We start from the raw sequence: 22260 nt of genomic DNA, 5'->3' as shown, positions 1-22260 counted from the left end.
CCTTTTCCAGTATCCAGCATAACATGTAGTCATTAAATATTTGTTAAATCAATTTGGCTGTTCCAGAACAAGATGAATTCTATCTCACAAATGCATGATAGTTTTCAACCCCACCTGTAAGAGCCAATTCCATTTATTTTAGTGACTACCCCTTCAGTGTTTTTCTTTTTTAGAAAATAGGATAATGAATGCTTGGAATACAGCTCAAATCCTAAGTCTCAATTTTTGCTTTTAAATTGGGGTGGGTACCCTCACTATTGCTCCAAATAAAGGGGATATCAATCATAAATTTAGATGTCTGATTTAAATCGCAAGAAACTGGCAATCAAAGGCTCAGGCACCTAAACTGTGAGATATATTTTCCCCACAGTTGATAAAACTGTATATTCCACAACATATGGAATTCTATGGAAAGCTTTCACTGGCACTTTGCCTTGTTCAGTAAAAGTTAGGAGTTAGACATTAAAAAAAAAAAAATCAACATTGCCTTTTCATTAGACTAACATTTAAAATATAACTTAAAAATCATGGGAAAATATATTAATATATCTAACACTCACTGAGCTCTTACCTGTCAGGCATAGTTCTAAACATTTTTATGAACTCATTAATCTTCACAATACTACACTCTAAGTCAGATACTAATATTAGCTTTGTTTTACAGAAGAGGACTATGAGAAACAGAAATTAAATACTTTCTCCAATGTTATATATGTTGTAGGTGTCAATCAATGGCAGGATTTAAACCTTAAGTGTTTACTCTTAACCATTATATTCTAGGCTGAATTACCTTGCGTGTGTGCATGCATGCTAAGTCACTTCAGTCATGTCTGACTCTTTGTGACCCTATGGACTGTAGCCCACCAGGCTCCTCTGTCCATGGGATTCTCAAGGCAAGAATACTGGAGTGGGTTGCCATACCCTTCTCCAGGGGAGTACCTTATATCTATATCTGATTTTGGTATTTGCTAACTCATACTAGATGCACGTTGCCAAAGCTATTCATTTACAAAGCATCAAAACTAATAGAGAATCCCAAACCCACGCTATATTTTTATTTACATTTACATACCCTGAATGATTCTGTGCTGAAAAGGATTATCCCCATCTGCACTCCAGGACTCTTATGCCTAGAACTTATTCATTCAGGAAACATGAATTGGATGATCCTACTGCATGCAATACCCCATGCTAAGAAATGATTTACAGCTGCTTTCCTAATTGGCAGCTAAATTTTGCCAAGATTCACCCACGCGTGATATACATTTTTCCAAAGAAGCATAGAACAGTCTAGGGGTAGGGAAGCAGCAAGTGGTCTTCCCTCTTGTTCATTCAACAATCATTCCTTAAGACTCTTCTATGTGTCAAGCACTTCAATGGGTGCTGGAAATTCAGGGGCAAACACAGCAGAGCCAGTATTTGCCCATGGGACTCTAGAGGGAAAAAGACGTTAAAGAAGTAATCATCACACAAATAATGACTTATAATTATAAAAAGCACAATAAAGAAAAAAATAATCATATGATAGAGTGACCTAACATAGTTTTGAAGGCAGAGTCAAGGAGGTCAACCTTTGACTTTTTAGAGTCAACCCTAAAAAGCTGATATTTAATATGGATTAACAGAAATGATCCAAGTAAAGAACAGCTTTACTTCGAAATCCAAGTAAAGAGTAGCTCAGGCAGAGGGAACAGCCCATGTGATAGCCCACAAGCAGCACCCAGCTTTGAGGAAATGAATACCCACTGTGCCTAGAGAATCACAGGAAGAGGGAAGCTGAAAGCCAATGATCAGAATTCTTTTCCTAACTGGGGGCACACCACCTGAGCGTTCTGCTGCTAGACCACTCATACTTTCTCCATGGCTCCAAGGAATAAAAACTATTGTTACCAACACACAACCCTTTAAGTAAATAATTTAAATTCCACAATAATTTGATGCATGGAGAGAATGTAGATAAGCTAAATCTTTTATAAGATCATAAATTTCACCTGTGTTTTAACAACTTGAGGCCACAGACCATATCTGAGAGTTGGACCATAAAGAAGGCTGAATGCCAAAGAATGGATGCTTTTGAATTGTGGCACAGGAGATAACTCTTGAGAGTCCCTTGGACAGCAAGATGAAACTAGTCAATCCTAAAGGAAATCAACCCTGAATATTCACTGGAAGGACTGATGCTGAAGCTGAAGCTCCAATACTTTGGCCATCTGATGTGAAGAGCCGACTCATTAGAAAAGACCCTGATGCTGGGAAAGATTGAGGGCAGAAGGAGAAAGGGGACAACTGAGAATAAGATGGTTGGATGGCATTACTGACTCAATGGACACGAATTTGAGCAAACTCTGGGAAATAGTGAAGGACAGGGAAGCCTGGCATACTGTGGTCCATGAGGTGACAATGAGTTGGACACAACTTAGTGACTGCATGACAACAAATCATTCAGAACACCAGGCAATGTGCATAGTAGAGTCTGATAACTAATTTTGCTGTTGAGTGACAGCCATAGAATAAGAAAATTGAGTGTTACTAGAAATTTATTGGCACATTCAGATATCCTTATCTATTTGAATTAAATGAATAAAAACGTGTTGTCCACCTTACAGATAAAAGATGATCCAGTTCTCCAGGGATGGGGTGGGGACAGAGAGAAGGCTGGAAATACAGGGAAGCTAGATAAGTTGCTAGTTGGTCCCTCAACTTTCAAATCTAAGAACAAATATACCATTTTTCTTTCTTCACAGAAAGCCTACCTATGGGAATAAGTTAAGCTTATTTCAAAAGAAGGAATGACTTTGGCTTGGACTGTGGCCAACTGCAATGAAATTCAGCCACTTTCCCCTTAAAAATCATTCAACTGGAATTCTTATCAGTGGGAAATTCTCTAAGGGCCAAGAGTCTATTTTCTGCAACTTAACAATACTTGTAAAACATTTTTAGTTCTAAGATTCACTTCTTCTCATCCTCTATACATACACACATCCCACATTCATACCAATCCAAAAAGCTGACTTCTGATAGAAGTTACAGTTTTTGGAATCTAAAGTTCCAATTATGTAACCAACACAATATAATATTTATGAATCTGTTTTTCCAGTGGTCATGTATGGATGTGAGAGTTGGACTGTGAAGAAAGCTGAGCGCCGAAGAATTGATGCTTTTGAACTGTGGTGTTGGAGAAGACTCTTGAGAGTCCCTTGGACTGCAAGGAGATCCAACCAGTCCATTCTGAAGGAGATCAGCCCTGGGATTTCTTTGGAAGGAATGATGCTAAAGCTGAAACTCCAGTACTTTGGCCACCTCATGCAAAGAGTTGACTCCTTGGAAAAGACTCTGATGCTGGGAGGGATTGGGGGCAGGAGGAGAAGGGGACGACAGAGGATGAGATGGCTGGATGGCATCACCGACTCGATGGCCGTGAGTCTGAGTGAACTCCGGGAGTTGGTGATGGACAGGGAGGCCTGGTGTGCTGCGATTCATGGGCTTGCAAAGACTCGGACACGACTGAGCGACTGAACTGAACTGAACTGAACTGAAGGGCAGAAGAGAATACCAAGTCATCCAATGGAGGCAAGAGATAGTGAGCTATCTTTATCATCATGAATAAACCTAGGATGACTAGCGGCTACAGTGAATATCAAAGCACAACACATTTATCACAGGAATACTATGAGCACAAGATGGGGTAAGTGTGCATGTGCATGTGCACTCAGTCATGTCTGACGCTGTGCTACCCTATGGACTGTATGGACAGAGGATCCACCAGGCTCCTCTGTCCATGGGATTTTCCAGGCAAGAATATTGGGACCGGTTGCCATTTTCTCCTCCAGGGGAACTTCCAGACCCAGAGATCAAACTCCAGTCTCCTGCACCAGCAGGCAGATCCTTTACCACTGCACCACCTGGGATACCACGATAAGGACAATGCTGGGAATATCAAGAATATAACCAGTCTTTGCCCTCCAGAAACCAGCAGTCTTAGAGGGAGACAGCCTAGGGGAGTAGGGAGAGAGAGAGTAACAAGCACACAATCAATCAAATCAATTATCCAAAGATTGATGACCCAGCATATAAGAACAGAAGATCTACAAAGTTTTACCAAGGGACTGGAAAGAAAGCAAGCACTCCCTAACTGCCTATATCTAATTATACAAGTCCTCTTTTATTCATTACTCTATCATACCTTATCCCTTTGTGTACATAAAATGCACAAACTTATTCAATGTAAAGACCCCATATCTTTAAAGAGGATGTTGAGATTAGAAGTTCTTTCCGGACCCAGCCCATTATTTTGAACTTATTTCATTCGTCACTCACTTAAAGAGCTGTTGCTGCTGCTGCTGCTAAGTCGCTTCAGTAGTGTCCAACTCTGTGCAACCCCACAGACGGCAGCCCACCAGGCTCCCCCGTCCCTGGGATTCTCCAGGCAAGAACACTGGAGTGGGTTGCCATTTCCTTCTCCAATGCATGAAAGTGAAAAGTGAAAGTGAAGTCGCTCAGTTGTGTCCGACTCTTAGCGACCCCATGGACTACAGCCTACCAGGCTCCTCCATCCATGGGATTTTCCAGACAAGAGTACTGGAGTGGGGTGCCATTGCCTTCTCCGAAAGAGCTGTTAGCTAAGTATTATGGCTCCCCAAACAGCACATGGCAGTGAAAATCCTGGACAGTTATAACAGACTGGGTTTCCTTGCTTTTGTTTGCAAATTTTTGAGCAGTAAAGTGAATTAAATGGTTTGGGAGGAGGGGTGTTAGTGGTGGAAAAGGATAAGAACTGGTGCATCTATATATAGTTAAGTTTGTATTTATATCTGTGGAAACAAATGGGTTTGGACTAGAGGAAAAAGACTGGAAAAGGCTGAGAAACACTGTAAGAAGACTGTGACTATAGATTTTTATAAATTTCAACAATAAAAAGTATAATACTGTTGTAACAAGAAAAACTGTTCTTTTTGAAAGACTATATGAAGGCTCAGCATGACAAAAAATAATTATTGATAGTATACTATTCACTAGTATTATTTTAAATGAAAGATAAAACAGTTTAACTATGATAAAAATACAAATGAACAAAAATCCTCTACTTATATATTTATTTCAACTTCCTTCCCTAATTAACTTCTTTTGTAAATTATTAAGGAGAAACAAGTAAGATAGCCTTCCTCTCATAACCATTCCCAACAGAAACTGAATAAGAAAATTACAGAAAAAAAATCAGAGGAGTAGTCACCTAGATAACTCAAAACGTATGTTATCTGAACTTAACTGTGTGGCCCAATATACCCAAATGTATACTGTAAGGATTCTACAGGTCCAGACAAGTAACAGAAAGACAGATGAAAGCCTCCAATGGGAGGTCCTTCCTCACATATATAAACTTTCATCTCTGGGTGTTTCAGAGTCTTATTACAGATTTGAACTTTACCCCTTAAAGCTCACTCTGAAATATTTATACTACATAGCACTGAAGGCTGTTGGAGCTTAAAAAAGCCAAGGCTAAAGTTTGTTTTCTTCTTTTAGTCCTTTCTATTTGGGAAGATTTAAAAGCAGACTGGCCTGAAAGCAACATGAACTGACAGAATAACCCTTCTCAGCAAGAGTCCTGAGCACGGAGCATTATCCTAGAGAGAAAACTTGCTGGGATACCAACTGATCTCTGACATTTGCTCTTTCCATACAGCTACTTCTTTTGATACTGCTCTAATGCTGGTTTATTATGTAAAAATATACCCCACCGTCGTGACCATGACATAAGGTTCACTGAAAAAGTTGGGCCGCAGATCAGCCACAACACAAAAAAGAACCAGATCAACTTTCTGAAATCTTTGTCTTCTGCCATATGGTTCAAGGAAATAAAAATCTTTTAATGAGGCATTGATGACTCATGGTATGATACTGCACTGTAACTAGCAGAGCTCCAAACACTATATCAACCCCTGGACTAAACTGTTAAATTTTAAAAAGACAAAACAATTCAAAAAGAATGCAAAATCTCAATGCCACTTTCAGACAGGAGGCAACATATTCGCACATTATGAATTTAGTAAGTGGCCTGCATAGTTGAAATGACTCTGAAACAGAGAACCACAACCCAAAATAGCCTAACACTTTTGTTATCTCAAACAATGGGCAGTTAGCCATTCATTCCTCCCTCTCAGTATACATTCTACTTGTTTCAGATGAGGCCTATTATAAATTTGAAGAGACTGTTCAAATTCAGTACACCAGATGTTTAAAAGCTGGGGATGGAAGATATTTGCCACACAAAAATTTCTATTATAATATTTTGTGCATAAAAAATGAATGCTATGTATTTAGTATTTTTAAAGTTATATTTCATACCTATTACCAACTTGACACTGGAAATAAAGAAGCAAACACACAGACATGGTCCCTGCCATTGAGAAACCTTCAACCCAGTGAAGACAAATACTGACCAAGTATGATGGCTGTCAAAAGAGAAAAACAATACCTGCTATGCTAGCTGTATACTGTATTAAGATGTTCCCATCCTACCCTCTTTCAAGGTGTGCCAGCAAGACCAGGAAGTTGTCAGAAAGCTTTTAAAATAATGACCCTCTCAGTTGTGATACATATAAAACATAAGTATTATAGATATATATGTGTGTGTGTGTAAAAATAACCAGTAATTAAGTATATAAAATTACCAGACTACTCTTTTAACAAATATACAAGAAATATTAAAATCCAAATTAGTCCCACATCCATAAAAGCAGTTGCCTTAAAGCCGTCCTTACTCCTGACAAGGGCAAAAGGAGTCAGTTTAGGATACTGTGGTTGACAGCACAGGACTTTAACTTTTATTTTGTCCATAAAATATAAAATAACTTTTATTGTGTCCATGAAATATAAAATAACTTTTATTGTGTCCACTGTTATACCAGTGGTATTTATAAAACAGCTTTAGAAAAGCCCAACTTTCTATAGTGTCAGTATATATATAAACAAATACTTAAACTGGGGCTCCACTAAAATTATAAACATAGTTGTAGAAACACAGTCTCCAAAACTCTTCCATTCTCTCAGTCATGAGCAGATTTAAGTCCCATTTGTATATCTCTTTTGATCTGTTCCAAATGAAACTTCATAATTCCCCAAAGAACCCACAAGCCTACTTTAAATACTATTTAAATATAAAGAAATCCTACAAACCTACTTTAAATACTATTTAGTTCTAATAGACTTCAAGCTAAGCCTCTAAATACACTAGAAAAAGTCTTTATCTTTTACAGACATAAATACTTTTGTACTATCTGTATCTATTTTTTTTTAAGCTGCAGAATTAAATGTCGCTGTGAAACAGAACACTACCTTCACATCATTTTTTTAATATAGGCCCTTCACACAGGCCATGCCAAAGGCAGGCTTTAAACAGATAATCTTGCCAGATCCAAGACAAGTGGACACAGCAAAGTAAAGTGAAAAAAGCAGAGGGTCCAGAGTGAGAGAAACAGAGTTTGAGTCCAAGCTCCACTACTAAGCAGCTGTGCCACTGCAGGCAGGTTACGTAACTGATTTACAGTATCTTCATCTGTAAAATTGGGAACATAGCAATATCTACCTTAAAGGATTGCTATGAGATTATATATATGTTTATATGAAAGCATTTTATAAACTATAAAGAATTATATATTCTTATTATTTACCTTAATTTTTCCTTAATATAGGAATGAATATTTCCATTTTAAAAATTAGAAAATACAGAATATTAAGAAGAGAAAGATCACCCATAGCCCTGTCACCCAAACATTGCTATCTATTTTAAATGAAGTGAGTCCAACATCAACCAAAAGAAATTAAAGTAGGAATAATTTCAGATGTTAATACAGATAACGTATTAACAACAAAATAAACTGCTGATTTCTTTTTAAGAACAGAACAGTCTTACCCATCTATCAGTTTAAAGACAATGCTGCTATTTGTCCCAGAGCTGGTCCCAACAGGGTATGATATATGGGTGAGGCTCATAAAAGTCAAAGCCACAAAACTCCCAAAATAAATATTTCATGAGCCCCAGGAGTAATTACAACACATGCCCTCAGATGCAATGGAGAAGGCAAAGTGTATGAACCCCATTAACAAAACTGGCATGACTTTACGGTCACAAAGACTCAGATTTCTATGGGCCACTTCAATGGGAAAAAAGAAAAATTTATATACCATGCTACAACACAGACAGCCGAAGACGTCTGAATTTTTCACATTGCTTTTAAAACTTGTACCCCTCCTCTATTTTTCCTTTCCCACCCTTCTTTCTCCTAGGTCCCCTCTTTGTTTTATTACTGCATTAGAATCACTCTCTGTGTTTAAAATGGCCTTATTTTATACAATGGAATATTATTCAGCAACAAAAAGGAATGAATTTCTGACACATACTACACCACAGATGAAAACATTATGCTAAGTGAAAAGTCAGACAGAGGAGGCCACATATTTTACGATTCCATTTACATGAAGTGTCCAAAATGTGCAAATCCATAAAGACCGAAAGCAAATTGATGGTTGCCTAAGGCTAGGGTATTAGGGGATGGGAGAAAATCAGTGAATGTAATGGGTATGAAGTTTCTTTCTGAGGGAACAAAAATGTCCTAAAATTAGACTCTGGAGATGTTGTACAATTCTATAAATACACTGAGAAACAGGGAATTGTACACTTTAAATGAGTGAATTGTATGGTATGTAAATTATATATCAACAAAGCTGTTTTTTTTTAAATGATCTTATTCACTAGAAAAAAGACATGTAAATAATCTCATCCTACCCTCTCTCTAAGGGTGGAGTAAAAGTGATGACTCAATTGTGATGATACATATATTAAGTGACCAGACTACTTTTACTTAACAAATAACATGAAAAATTGCAAATCCAAATGTTTTGCTTAATGATTCCCTAAGTCAAAACTTGGTCCTCCCTCAGATTCTCAGTAATTCTATGCCTCTGTTCAGGTAGTCCTTTCTACCTATAATGCCTTTCTTAAGCTAAGCTAAGCTAAGTCACTTCAGTCGTGTCCGACTCTGTGCGACCCCAGAGATGGCAGCCCACCAGGCTCCCCCATCCCCGGGATTACCACATCCTTAAATGTTCAAATACCATCTTCTTTAAGGCCAGTTCAGAGGTTACCTTCTCCATAAAGTCTTCCCCATGTTCTCAAGAAAAGTGACCTCATCTTCCTCTGAACTTCCATACATCACTTTCTCTGGGCCACTTATGACTTTCAATCCAATATTATACTTACTCTGGCCAACATAATACTTACTGCTTTGATGTTAAAAGGGGGTTCTCAATAAATACCGATCTGATAAGTGGATGACCACTGCTTAACAATGCAGAATTTCATCATCATTGGGTATATTTTCATTTTGGAAATATTCAAAAGTCACTTTAGACTCAAAAATAGTAGTAAGGTTAAGCAATACCCACTTCAGACAAAATTTTCTTGACCAAAATAAAACAAATTTATTTGTATATATATAATCTGTTAAAAAAAAAAAAAATCCCAAAGAGAAACATTGGAATAGGGATATAGCCTCCCAAGGTAACTGAAAGAAATGTGAATTGCATACATTTTGGAATACTTGTTCAAAAATCAGATTCATTAGAGGAACATCACATTTCTTCTGTGAGAGTTCTATAATCAGGCTCTACTAATTCTTCTTCTACTGTATTTCTAAAATAGTCCTATTTCCTGCTCCATTTTGCCTGCCAAACCCAAAGTCCTCTCATTTTCTTCATGACCAACCAATTTTTAGTCTCCTAATTTATCTGCCTTCCCATAGTTCCTTCTTTCCTTCAACAATATCAAGCCATCCCATGTGCCAATGTTAAGGGTAGGAACTGGGGAGCACATACATATCATATGAGACACAATCTAGTTAGGAACTTGACACATGTACACAATTCAGTAGCATATACACAAGGGCCACAACAGTCACCCAGAATTCCAAGCAATGGGTAAATCCTCTGGGCTCCCCAGAACACAATCTATACAGTTTCCCTCACACACTCTTATCCTCTCCCTTCCATTCTTTTTCATTTTATTGGACTTCTGTTAAACTGCCCATACAGCATGCACCAACTTCAGCTCCAGTTTCTCTCCAGCTTGCCTCCCTGAGCGAGTCAAGACAATCTACTTGCTGTAACCTGGAAGTGACTTAATCACAAGTACTTTTGTTCACCACTGACTATCAACACAATCCTCCTCACTTTCTCTCTGCTAACGCCTATCAAATTTCTTCTTTTGTAATGCATTGGAAAGTATGTAATAATTTTGTTTTTAGCTTATCACTGCCCTCGTTTCTTCTGTTTGTCTCACAGAATCTATTACAATGTTTACTAAGGGACTGTATCACAGCCATCTATGGAGCTTCTTAAAAACACAAAGACCTTGACCCAACCTCCTCAGTAAGTCTGGGATGGGAGCTGGACATCTTTATTTCTAAAAAGCCCCACTGGTGATTCTAATGCACATTTCAACCTGAAAACCTGATTTATTAAAATGTTCCCTATACAACAGACATTCAATTCTTATTAATTCATGCACTGAAGCTCATAAATAACTTTTCTCTAAATAGCCTAGCCAGATATCAGCCCCTAGACTACACCAGCTCTGTTCCAAGTGCAACATGTGGTTTTAAGATTTCATTTCCTGAAGTACTCCTTGGAGGGACACTATTACCTTGTCTCTTTACATTGTTTCCTATTTGTTGAAAAATGGAGGCCTGGAATGCAGCCATGTTAGACAACACTACATAAGAATGTACTCTGGAGCCTTAGATTAAAATAAATTATAAAAAAAATAAGAACAATGTAGAACTAGACATTTTGAGTGAACACAGTATTCTTCCTGAGTACAGTCTAACTAAATCTACAGGGAAAACAGATGGGGAATTTGGTCAGTAGTGTCTTCTAGTTACCAGTCTCCTGAACTGGGCCCCTGAAGACTGAGGAAGACTTTCAGCAGCTGAAGTGCATTGAAGTGCTCTAATCAGATAAGGAGCCCAAGCCGCACCCAGACTCACAGTGGCCTCCCAGCCTCCTAACTACCCTGACACACTCTATTTACACAGCTCGGTGGGGAAGCCTTAGGAACTTTTTCCGAAGTTGCTTCTCACAGGCAGCAGCCTTCTGAGTCACCCACCCAGGGTGGGAAAGAAAAGTGTGATATTAGCCAGCGGGGTGTTAGGAGACTGGGCACCTCTTTTCCCATTTCAGAAGCGGGCTCCGCCTCCTCCAGGAACCACCTCAGTTACGAGTCACCGCTGTGGGCGACAGGGGTCTGCGGAGCCACTTAGCCATCCAGGAAAGTTGTGGCTTGGGGAGGAGACGCCCCGTTCTTTTCTCCGGCAGGGGCCGCAGATCCCAGATTCCACAGGCCTCTCCCGGCAGCTCCATCTTGCTTCCTGTCAGGAGGAGGGGCCGAGGAGGAGGGCCCCCGGGGCTGGAAAGGCCCCAGGGGGAGGAAGCCGTGTGACAGCAGGTAAAGCCAGGTGGAAATCTCCACAGGAGTTGGGGGAGGGGGCGGGAATGAAAAGCAGCGGGGTTAAGCGAAAGGGGGAAAGGGATTGGTGCCCACGAATTACTGCATAAAGAAGTCACCCGGCGTTTGTGAGTGCCAGAGGTGTGAGCAGAAGTAGACTCCTCAGGAAGCGAGGAGACAGACTTGAGGGGTCAGTAAGACAAGTGGACAAAAGGGCCGGGCCCGCGGAGCTCTGGGAAGGGGTGGTGGGTGAGGCAGGTTTCAAGGTGAGGGGCAGAAGTATCAGAAGGGAGAACAACGTGGCTCCTATTTAAGAATCCCTGGAAGGAGAGGCAGGGAGTCAGTAGAGGAACCCGCCAGCCCAGAGGCCAGGCTGGGGAGGCCTAAAAAGGAGCTGAGAGCAAAGCTGTCAACGGGAGGGGCGACACCCAGCTTAAGGAAAGGGGCTATCAGACAACCTAACACCTAGCATTTACTGAGCGCTTACTACAGGTCATAAGCTGGGCTAAGCACTTTATAAATACCACCTCACTGAATGTTCACAAGAAACCCGCAAGGCAGGCATTATTAGGATTGTCCCCATTTTATAGATGAGGAGACTGAAGCTCAGAGAGGCCCGAGGGCTCGCTCAAGGTCAGAGAGCGGGGGAGTCAATATTCAAACCTGAGGCGATCTGGCTCCCGAGTCCACGCGCAAACTCACAGGCAGTGACCGGGAACCGTGAGGCGAGCCAGGACCCCAGGAACGTCTCCCGCCCCCGATCCCCATCCCAGGCCCAGCGCACTCACCCGAACGAGGTTGCTGACCGCCGCCTGCACGGCGGCCACAGGCGCGGTGAGGTCAGGGATGGCTTTGCCGTCCACCTCGCCTTCCTCGTGCATAATCACCAGGTGCGAGATCTGCTGCGCCACCGGCTCCAGAATGCTCTCAATCGTGCGCGTATGAAACACCGGCATCGCGGCGGCGAGCGGGGCGGCGAACCGCGGGCTACAGAGAACTGAGAACCAGGGGCCGGGGACCCGCACAGAGACGGACTCGGAGCAGCGACTACAGAGTCGGGGCTTCCCTCAGTGTAACCAGCCTCACCGGCGCTCCGCCCGCTCGCGTCGCCGCGCCCAATGGAAGCGCCGCTCAGACCCAGGACTCCACTCCTATTGGTCTCTCTTTGATATGCTCCGCCCCCGCAACCGCGCCGCCAAGACCCCGCCCCGCCCCCATTCCCAAGGGAGGGGCCTGGGACTGGGGCTGCGCCGCAGGGATTGCGACCGGATTCCCGAGCCTTAACGCCGGGCGCTCCTTATAAGGGCATGGTGGGAGCGGAGCGAGCGGCTGGAGCCGGGGGCCCCGCCCCCGAGGCCGCCTCCCGCTTCGGCTCTGCAGAACTCCGCCCCTCTGCAGAATCACCTCAGTGGGGCGGGGTCTCCTCACCTCTGGCGGCGCTGGAGTCCGAGGAGACCCGAGAGCCATTAGTCTGTTCCCTGCTCCCCAAGTTTTCCCTTCACACGACGCCCTAAAAATACTCTTTCCACTTCCTCTCCGTAATGCTTTCAAACAGCAGAGGTGCCCAGAGGAACATGTGTCCCATTCATTCACACATAGCGCAGGCACACACAAACACACACTTCACCCACTCCCATCCTCAGAGATAGTCACTGTTAACAGTTCGGTGTGCAGGATTTACACCTTTGCTTTAGCCCTGTCTACTCACTATCTTGTACATATATATTTTCTGAGTAAGTGGGATTAAACATTTTCCAGGAATTTGATTTTTTTTTTCCCCTTAAATAAAATCCCCTTGGTTATCTGTTTCTTGGTAAATACAAGTCTAGGTGGATCTCATTCTTTTGATGGCTGCATGATATTCCATTGCATGAAATCAGTTTCCTAGTAATGGACATTTTGGTTTTTCCCTATTCAACATTTCTGCATGAATATAATGGTTCTTGCTTCTGTATTGTTATTTTTTAGTCACTAAGTCATGTTTGACTCTTTTGCCACCCCATGGACTTCCAGGCTCCTCTGTCCATGGGATTTCCCAGGCAATAATACTGGAGTGAGTTGCCATTTCCTTCTCCAGGGCATTTCCCAACCCAGGGATCAAACCCACATCTCCTGCATTGGCAGGCAGATTCTTTACCACTGAGCCACCAGAGAAGCCCCTCGATGTATTTAAGGAGAACCTAGAAATGAAGTGAAAAATGCAAAAATCCATACATTTTGATAGATAAGACCAAATTGCCTAATCTTCTCACAGCATGCTGTGTAGAAGACATCTTCTAAATGTCTTCCTCACCTCAAAATCTCTTGCCTAAGCTTCCCCATTCCAAGATGAAACACTTTCATTGATACCTCCAAGCAGAAAATGCTCAAGTCAAAGGCAAGTGTTTTTCAAGGACCTGCATTTTGCAAGAGGCTAAACTAGTGTGTGTTTCACTGTGCAATTCTTGTTTTTGCCTAGTAGTATACATCTTGTTTCTACCTTGTGTTACTAAGTCCTCTACTTTTCCTTCTCATAGTAGCTCTACTTTTTTGTTACTGCTTTCATGTCCTTATAGGCAATGGATTTCTCTATTTTAAGCTAACATTTATTTGTTATTTTCTAAGTTCTACAAGGAGATCCAACCAGTCCATCCTAAAGGAGATCAGTCCTGGGTGTTCATTGGAAGGTCTGATGTTGAAGCTGAAACTCCAATACTTTGGCCACCTGATGCGAAGAGCTGACTCATTTGAAAAGACCCTGATGCTGGGAAAGATTGAGGGCAGGAGCAGAAGGGGATGACAGAGGATGAGATGGCTGGATGGCATCACTGACTCACTGGACATGAGTCTGGGTAGGCTCTGGGAGTTGGTGATGGACAGGGAGTCCTGGCGTGCTGCAGTTCATGGGGACGCGAAGAGTCAGACAGACTGAGTGACTGAACTGAACTGAACTGAACTGAAGTTCTAAGAAACTTAGAATTTGATACTTTGTAATTTCTAAGATCACACACAGGACCAGCTACTAAATTTGTGGGGCTCAGTGCAAAATAAAAATGTAGATCAAAAAGCAGGAAAAAGTGCAGTTAAAGATGCTAAAATGTAAAGCTTACTCCTTTCTTTGGTGGTCTCTCTCTCAACCTGTCATAGTATTTTTATCTGCTATTTAATGTCATACTTCCTGGGCAGGGGTATACCTTTGGCATAAATTCAGATCCCCCCATAGGAAGTTGGGGGCCCATGCAACCTACTGGCTGCCTGAAGCCCCCACCTGCTAGCTGCTGGACTAACATGCTATTCCCAGCGAAGGACAAGGAGGCCAAGTCAAGCATCTCCCCTTCCCATAGGCCTGCCTCCTAAACTCACAGTAATTGGGTGACCTCCAAAGGTATTACAACCTCCACACTGAGACCCTCTCTGTAATGATAAAGAAAGGCAAGAAGCTCACCCCCACTGAGTTAAGTGCAAAGAAATGCGGCATCGATATTAAATAGCTTAGGTTGAGAATAGCCACCCACTTGCCTGACCCTAGATACTATTGGTGGAACACACAGAGCCCTGCCCAAGGCAGAGTAAGGCAGAGTAGTAGGTAATAGTCACTAAATGGGGCAGGGGAGCCTGACTGGGGTCTAGGGTCCGTCGTCTAGACCACCAAGGGATGTGGTGGAAGGGAGGACCATGCAGTAGCTGAGGGCCAGTGTCTAGACCATCCAAGGGATGTGGTGGAAGGGAGGACCATGCAGTAGCTGAGGCTCCTAGCCCCTGGTGTCTGTTCCAGTTGTCCCAATGGACTTCTCTGCTAAAGTACAAACTCAAAGATAAAATTATTAAGAATCAAGACAGTGACTGCAAAGCATGTGGCCCCAAATATGAAGTTCTGAATATAGGGCCCTGTGTAACTACACTGATTGTGTACCCATGAACCTGGCCCTAGTTACATAGCTGGTAACCTACATCTGACCATGACTGACTTAATTATTAAACAGCTCCCTAGGAACTCCCATTCCTTATGGAGCCTCTTATCAAATCTATTAAAACTGTTATCTAGTCCTACCACAGTTGGGCTTCCCTGGTGGCTCAGACAGTAAAGAATCTGCCTACAATGTGGGAGACCTAGGTTCTATCCCTGGGTCAGGAAGAACCCCTGGAGAAGGGAATGGCAACCCACTCCACTATTCTTGCCTGGAGAATTCCATGGACAGAAGTCTGGTGGGCACAGTCCATGGGGTCCCAAAGAGTCAGACACGACTGAGCAACTAACACACACCACAGCTACCAAAGCTATTTTCCCTGTTTGTTATTTCACATTAGTAATAGCAATATTTGGATGATGAAACTGTATATGATTTGTTATCTGTAATCCTCCTTTTGCCTCCATTCTGCTGATTGTATACTTATGTGCAATTTAACATGTTCTTCTGTTCTGTGAACTTCCTGCAAGTTAGCAGTGAGATTCAGAGGCTTGGTCACGCAGTAGTCAACTGGAACATGTCATCCCTGCCTACAATCTTGTCATCCAGGATCCTCCTGACTGATCAAACTAACCTCCCTAAAATACCATACTGCACAGCCAGTCCATGTGTTCCCCTCCATCCACATCCATATCTACTTTTGTCCCCTTCCTCTCCCACAATTCACATGTTCCTTCTAAAATCTTCCATGACACCTGTTAACACATTTTAGCATCCATGCCTCCACCAACTGAGCTCAAACCAATATGACTGACTTCTGCTTTCCCATCCAGACCCACAGTCAGGTGGGTTAAGCAATGGAAAGAGCACAAACTTTCGAGTCATCCAGAGCTCAAGCCATAGTGCCAGCTTTACTACTTGATTGAAATAGAACTGTGGTGGGTGGCTTTTCCTCTCTCTGCCTGAATTTCTTTCTTTATAAAAGTGAAATAATACCACCCTCATAAAGCTGATATAAGGATTAGTGAATAAATTTGTGTCAAGCACCAAGGAGACCTCAATAAAAGGAAGCTATTATTATTGGAGCAGTCACAAACAGACATTCTAATATCCAAGAATCTGTTGTGCAGTTTCTCTTTTGAGTTTTGCCTGCTTTTCTTACCCATATAGAAAGTTCTCTCTGCTTGTCTACGTCTTATGGAGCTTCCCTATAACTAAGAGGGTTAGCCTGCAATGCAGGAGACCCAAGTTCAATCCCTGGGTTGGGAAGATCCTCTAGAGAAGGAAATGGCAACCCACTCCAGTATTCTTGCCTGGAGAATCCCATGGACAGAGGGGCCTGGCAGGCTGCAGTCCATGGTGTCGCAAGAGTTGGACACGACTTAGCATCTAAACCACCACCAAGTAAAATTCCAAGATGTTCCCCTAGATTTATGGCCCCTGGTATAATTCCCCGTACAATGACTATAATAGGTTTTACTTACATGATTGACATTATATAATACAGTTGAATTTAAGATAGTAAGGTTTTCCAGGCAGGCCTCGCCTAATTACCTTAACCCCCTTAAAGCAGAGGGCTTTCTCCAGCTGATCACGGAGAGGAAGTTAAAAATTAGAAGCACAAGAAGGATTTGACAAGCTATTGCTGCATTAAAGATACAAGAGGCCACATATCAAGGAATGTAGGCAGCTTCTAGAAGCTAAGCCTGGCCCTGGCTGACACACAGCAGGGAAATACAGACCTCATTCACACAGCCACAAGGAACTGAATTCTGCCAACAAGAAGAATGATCTCAGTAACAGATTTACCCCAGAGCTTCCAGATGAGAACTCAGTCCAGTTGGCACCTTGATTATAGCCTTGTGATGCTGAGCAGAGAACTCAGCCACACACACAGGACTTCTAACCTATACAATTTTGAGATAATAAGTGGGTGTTGTGGGATAATTTGTTACATAGCAATAGAATAACTAATATACCTGTCTTCAAGGCCCACATCTAGTTTTCTCTCTTTGACTTCTTTCAAAGCCTGAACTGTTTATACAATCCTTCCTCCTTCATAGCACGTATCACAATTGTCCTTCTATTAGATGACCATTTTACGTTTATCTCCCATCTCTCTATGACAGAGGTTGCTAGATGTCTCCCAATGTCTGTTTTCCTCTTCTTCTACAATAACAGAACCCCAGATTTATAGCTAGGCACTTAGCCACATGGTTTCAAATTGACACTTGGCAAGTTACAAAGTTACAAAGCTTCAGTTTTATCATCTCTAAAAGAGGATAAAATGTTTTCAATCTTATTGAATAGAAAGGATTAGCACCTAATAGCCAATCAAATGGAGAAGGCAATGGCACCCCACTCCAGTACTCTTGCCTGGAAAATCCCATGGATGGAGGAGCCTGGTACGCTGCAGTCCATGGGGTTGCTAAGAGTCGGACTCAACTGAGCAACTTCACTTTCACTTTTCACTTTCATGCATTGGAGAAGGAAATGGCAACCCACCCCAGTGTTCTTGCCTGGAGAATTCCAGGGATGGGAGAGCCTGCTAGGCTGCCGTCTATGGAGTCGCACAGAGCCGGACACGACTGAAGTGACTTAGCAGCAGCAGCAGCCAATCAAAAAGTGTTGCCAGAGAGAAAGGTCAATTCATAGCCTGCACTAGACTAAGAACTGAGGAACACTGGGCTGGAGGAAGCACAAGCTAGAATTAAGATTGCTGAGAGAAATATCAGTAACCTCAGAAATGCAGATGACACCACCCTTATGGTAGAAAGTGAAGAAGAACTAAAAAGCCTCTTGATGAAAGTGAAAGAGGAGAGTGAAAAGTTGGCTTAAAGCTCAACATTCAGAAAACTAAGATCTTGGCATCCGGTCCCATCACTTCATGGCAAATAGATGGGGAAACAATGGAGACAGTGGCTGACTTTATTTTGGGGGGCTCCAGAATCACTGCAGGTGGTGACTGCAGCCATGAAATTAAAAGATGCTTACTCCTTGGAAGGAAAGTTATGACCAACCTAGACAGCATATGAAAAGCAGAGACAATGACCCACCTCCCAGAATATTGGAAATAAGAGCAAAAATAAACAAATAGGACCTAATTAAACTTAAAAGCTTCTGCACAACAAAGGAAACTATAAGCAAGGTGAAAAGACAGGCTTCAGAATGGGAGAAAATAATAGCAAATGAAGCAACTGACAAACAACTAATCTCAAAAATATACAAGCAACTCCTACAGCTCAATTCCAGAAAAATAAATGACCCAATCAAAAAATGGGCCAAAGAACTAAATAGACATTTCTCCAAAGAAGACATACAGATGGCTAACAAACACATGAAAAGATGCTCAACATCACTTATTATTAGAGAAATGCAAATCAAAACCACTATGAGGTACTATTTCACGCCAGTCAGAATGGCTGCGATCCAAAAGTCTACAAGCAATAAATACTGGAGAGGGTGTAGAGAAAAGGGACCCTTCTTACACTGTTGGTGGGAATGCAAACTAGTACAGCCACTATGGAGAACAGTGTGGAGATTCCTTAAAAAACTGGAAATAGAACTGCCTTATGACCCAGCAACCCCACTACTGGGCATACACACTGAGGAAACCAGAATCGAAAGAGACACGTGTACCCCAATGTTCATCGAAGCACTGTTTATAATAGCCAGGACATGGAAGCAACCTAGATGTCCATCAGCAGATGAATGGATAAGAAAGCTGTGGTACATATACACAATGGAGTATTACTCAGCCATTAAAAAGAATACATTTGAATCAGTTCTAATGAGGTGGCTGAAACTGGAACCTATTATACAGAGTGAAGTAAGCCAGAAAGAAAAACACCAATACAGTATATCGGAGGAGCCTGGTAGGCTGCAGCCCATGGGGTCCCTAAGAGTCAGACATGACTGAGTGACTTCACTTTCAGTTTCCACTTTCATGCATTTGAGAAGGAAATGGCAATCCACTCCAGTGTTCTTGCCTGGAGAATCCCATGGACAGAGAAGCCTGGTAGGCTGCAGTCCGTGGGGTCGCACAGAGTCGGACACGACTGAAGCGACTTGGCAGCAGCAACGCATATATATGGAATTTAGAAAGATGGTAACAATAACCCTGTATACCAGATAGCAAAAGAGACACTGATGTATAGAACAGTCTTTTGGACTCTGTGGGAGAGGGAGATGGGGGGATGATTTGGGAGAATGGCATTGAAACATGTATAATATCATATATAAAACGAGTTGCCAGTCCAGGTTCGATGCATGATGCTGAATGCTTGGGGCTGGTGGTCTGGGACGACCCAGAGGGATGGTACGGGGACGGAGGAGGGAGGGGGGTTCAGGATGGGGAACACGTGTATACCTGTGGCAGATTCATGTTGATATATGGCAAAACCAATACAATATTGTAAAGTTAAAAAATAAAATAAAATAATAATAAAAAATAAAAAGCAGAGACATTACTTTGTCAACAAAGGTCCGTCTAGTCAAGGCTATAGTTTTTCCTGTGGTCATGTATGGATGTGAGAGTTGAACTGTGAAGAAAGCTGAGCGATGAAGAATTGATGCTTTTGAACTGTGGTGTTGGAGAAGACTCTTGAGAGTCCCTTGCCCTGCAAGGGGATCCAACCAGTCCATTCTAAAGGAGATCAGTTCTGGGTGTTCATTGGAAGGACTGATGTTGAAGCTGAAACTCCAATACTTTGGCCACCTGATGCGAAGAGCTGATTCATTTGAAAAGACCCTGATTCTGGGAAAGATTAAGGGCAGGAGAAGAAGGGGATGACAGAGGATGAAATGTTTGGATGGCATCACCAACTCGATGGACATGGGTTTGGGTGGACTCTGGGAGTTGGTGATGGACAGGGAGGCCTGGCGTACTGTGGTTCATGGGGTTGCAAAGAATCAGACATGACTGAGCGACTGAACTGAATTGAGACTAAGAACCATCATGAGAGTAAGTCAAAAATAATGTGGAAAGGAGCATATGATCAAGTTCCAAGCAAGAGGAAATCAAATCTGGCCTCAAAGGAAGAATAATATTTGGTTAGGCAGGCAAGACACAGATATTCCAGAATGAGCAAGACCTGGAATGGAGCATGCTCCAGGACAGTGATTATATTAGTCAGAAGGAAGTAAATGTTCATACAACTCAAAGATAAAGATAAAAAGGTAAATTTCCACAAGATTATAACATACAGAGGTTAAGGACTCTGTGGCATTTGCTCGTGGTTGTGGCTAGCTCAACATCACTGTTTGCCATGTAATTAGTCCGAAGACCACTAATGATAGGGAACATTGTAAGATATGTAAAAATTTAGCATCGACAGTGGCTGTTTTACAGAGTGTCCATGACATGGGAAACTTTAGTTTCTTTTAAGTCCATAACAGTTCTCTGAGGTAAGTGGAAAACAAGAAGTACACATCCTCTTTTTTTACACAGACTGGGAAATTGACACATAATAGCAACTGTCAGTATGAGCACAATTTATAGAAACTTTAATCACGGATAGAGAGACTTCTGTATTCAGTTGGGATGCTCAGTTTTGCTCCATGTTTTTGTGTTCTCCTTCTGATGAGGTTTTGGACTGCTGTATGTTGGTCATGTGTCTAAGGATTTGCTTACACCTTCTCAGTACACTCCAGTGCACTTCACGCCCACATGGGTGAATCTACAACTCACACGTAGACACACACACAGCATTCCCCCAGCTCACCACAGATGTACCTTCTCTCTCTAGAACACATTACCAAGCCCTTCCCCAGGCCATCCCCACATACGAACCACACAGTGGCTCAGTCAGTAGTCCTTCCTTCCTTCCCTTCCCCAAATGCTGCATGTACACACCACCCCACCCGCCATCCCCACCCAAAACCGCAACCACTTCCACCATCATTTTGAAAAAAATGTGGTTCTTTTTCTTTTTTTATTCCGAGCTTTGAGGTATAATTAGCAAATAAAAACTATTTATTTATTTATTTACTTACATAAAGCATATGGTATCATATATGTATATTTACATTTATAGTATAAAATGTGATGTTTTGATATACAGATATATTGTGAAATGATTACCACAATCAAGCTAATTAACATATGCATCATCTCATTTATTGATCATTAGCATTTTCCATGAGTGTTGAGAATACTTAAAGATCTACTCTCAGAAAATTTCAAGTATACAATACGTTATTATTAACTATAGTTAATAGGCTGTACATTAGGTCTCTAGAACTTATTCATCTTATAATTGAAAGTTTGTATACTTTTACCAGTATCTCCCCATTTCTCCCATTCCTTCCAGCCCTTCCCATAGTAAGTACCCTCTACCCTCTGTTTCTATGAGTTTGACTTTTTTAGATTCCACATGTAAATGAGATCATGCAGTATTTATCTTTCTGTGTCTGGCTTATTTCACTTAGCATAATGTCTTCCAGTTTCATCCATGTTGTTGCACATGGCAAAGTTTCCTTCTTTTTAAATGCTGAATAATATTCCACTGCGTACATATACCACATTTTCTTTATTGTTGGGTGAACACTTAGATTCTTTACATGCCTTGGCTATTGTGAATAATTCTGCAATGAACGTGGGAGTGAAGATACCTCTTCAAGAACTAGATTTTGTTTCCTTTGGATATATTCCCAGAATTAGGATTGCATTTTCCAAAGAAGACATCCAAAAAGGTGCTAAGTATCACTATTCATCAGGGAAATGAAAATCAAAACAGCATTAAGGTATCACCTCATATGTGTTAGAATGGCTCCTATCAAAAAGTAAAAAAATAGAGTGACATTGAAACATATACATTACCATATGTAAAATAGATAGCCAGTGGGAATTTGCTGTATGACACAGGGAGTTCAACC

The 22260-nt window shown here is 41.8% G+C and overlaps 1 protein-coding gene across 4 annotated transcripts in view; it reads right to left on the bottom strand.

The window, feature by feature from the left end:
• Window positions 1–12592, bottom strand: part of VCL (vinculin) — a 112578-nt gene extending 99986 nt beyond the window's left edge. The window contains exon 1 of one of the 4 annotated variants that reach the window (XM_027530918.1): window positions 12286–12592. In XM_027530918.1, the coding sequence (XP_027386719.1) occupies window positions 12286–12453 (168 nt within the window). In that variant the 5' untranslated portion in view covers window positions 12454–12592. The remainder of the gene's footprint in view (window positions 1–12285) is intronic. The other 3 variants (XM_027530915.1, XM_027530916.1, XM_027530917.1) reach the window with 3 other exon arrangements.
• Window positions 12593–22260: the final 9668 nt, after the last annotated feature.

Source organism: Bos indicus x Bos taurus, chromosome 28, assembly GCF_003369695.1.
Source record: "Bos indicus x Bos taurus breed Angus x Brahman F1 hybrid chromosome 28, Bos_hybrid_MaternalHap_v2.0, whole genome shotgun sequence".
Lineage (NCBI taxonomy): Eukaryota > Metazoa > Chordata > Mammalia > Artiodactyla > Bovidae > Bos > Bos indicus x Bos taurus.
Note: the sequence above shows the minus strand (reverse complement) of the source record. Positions and strands in the feature narration are given on the sequence as shown.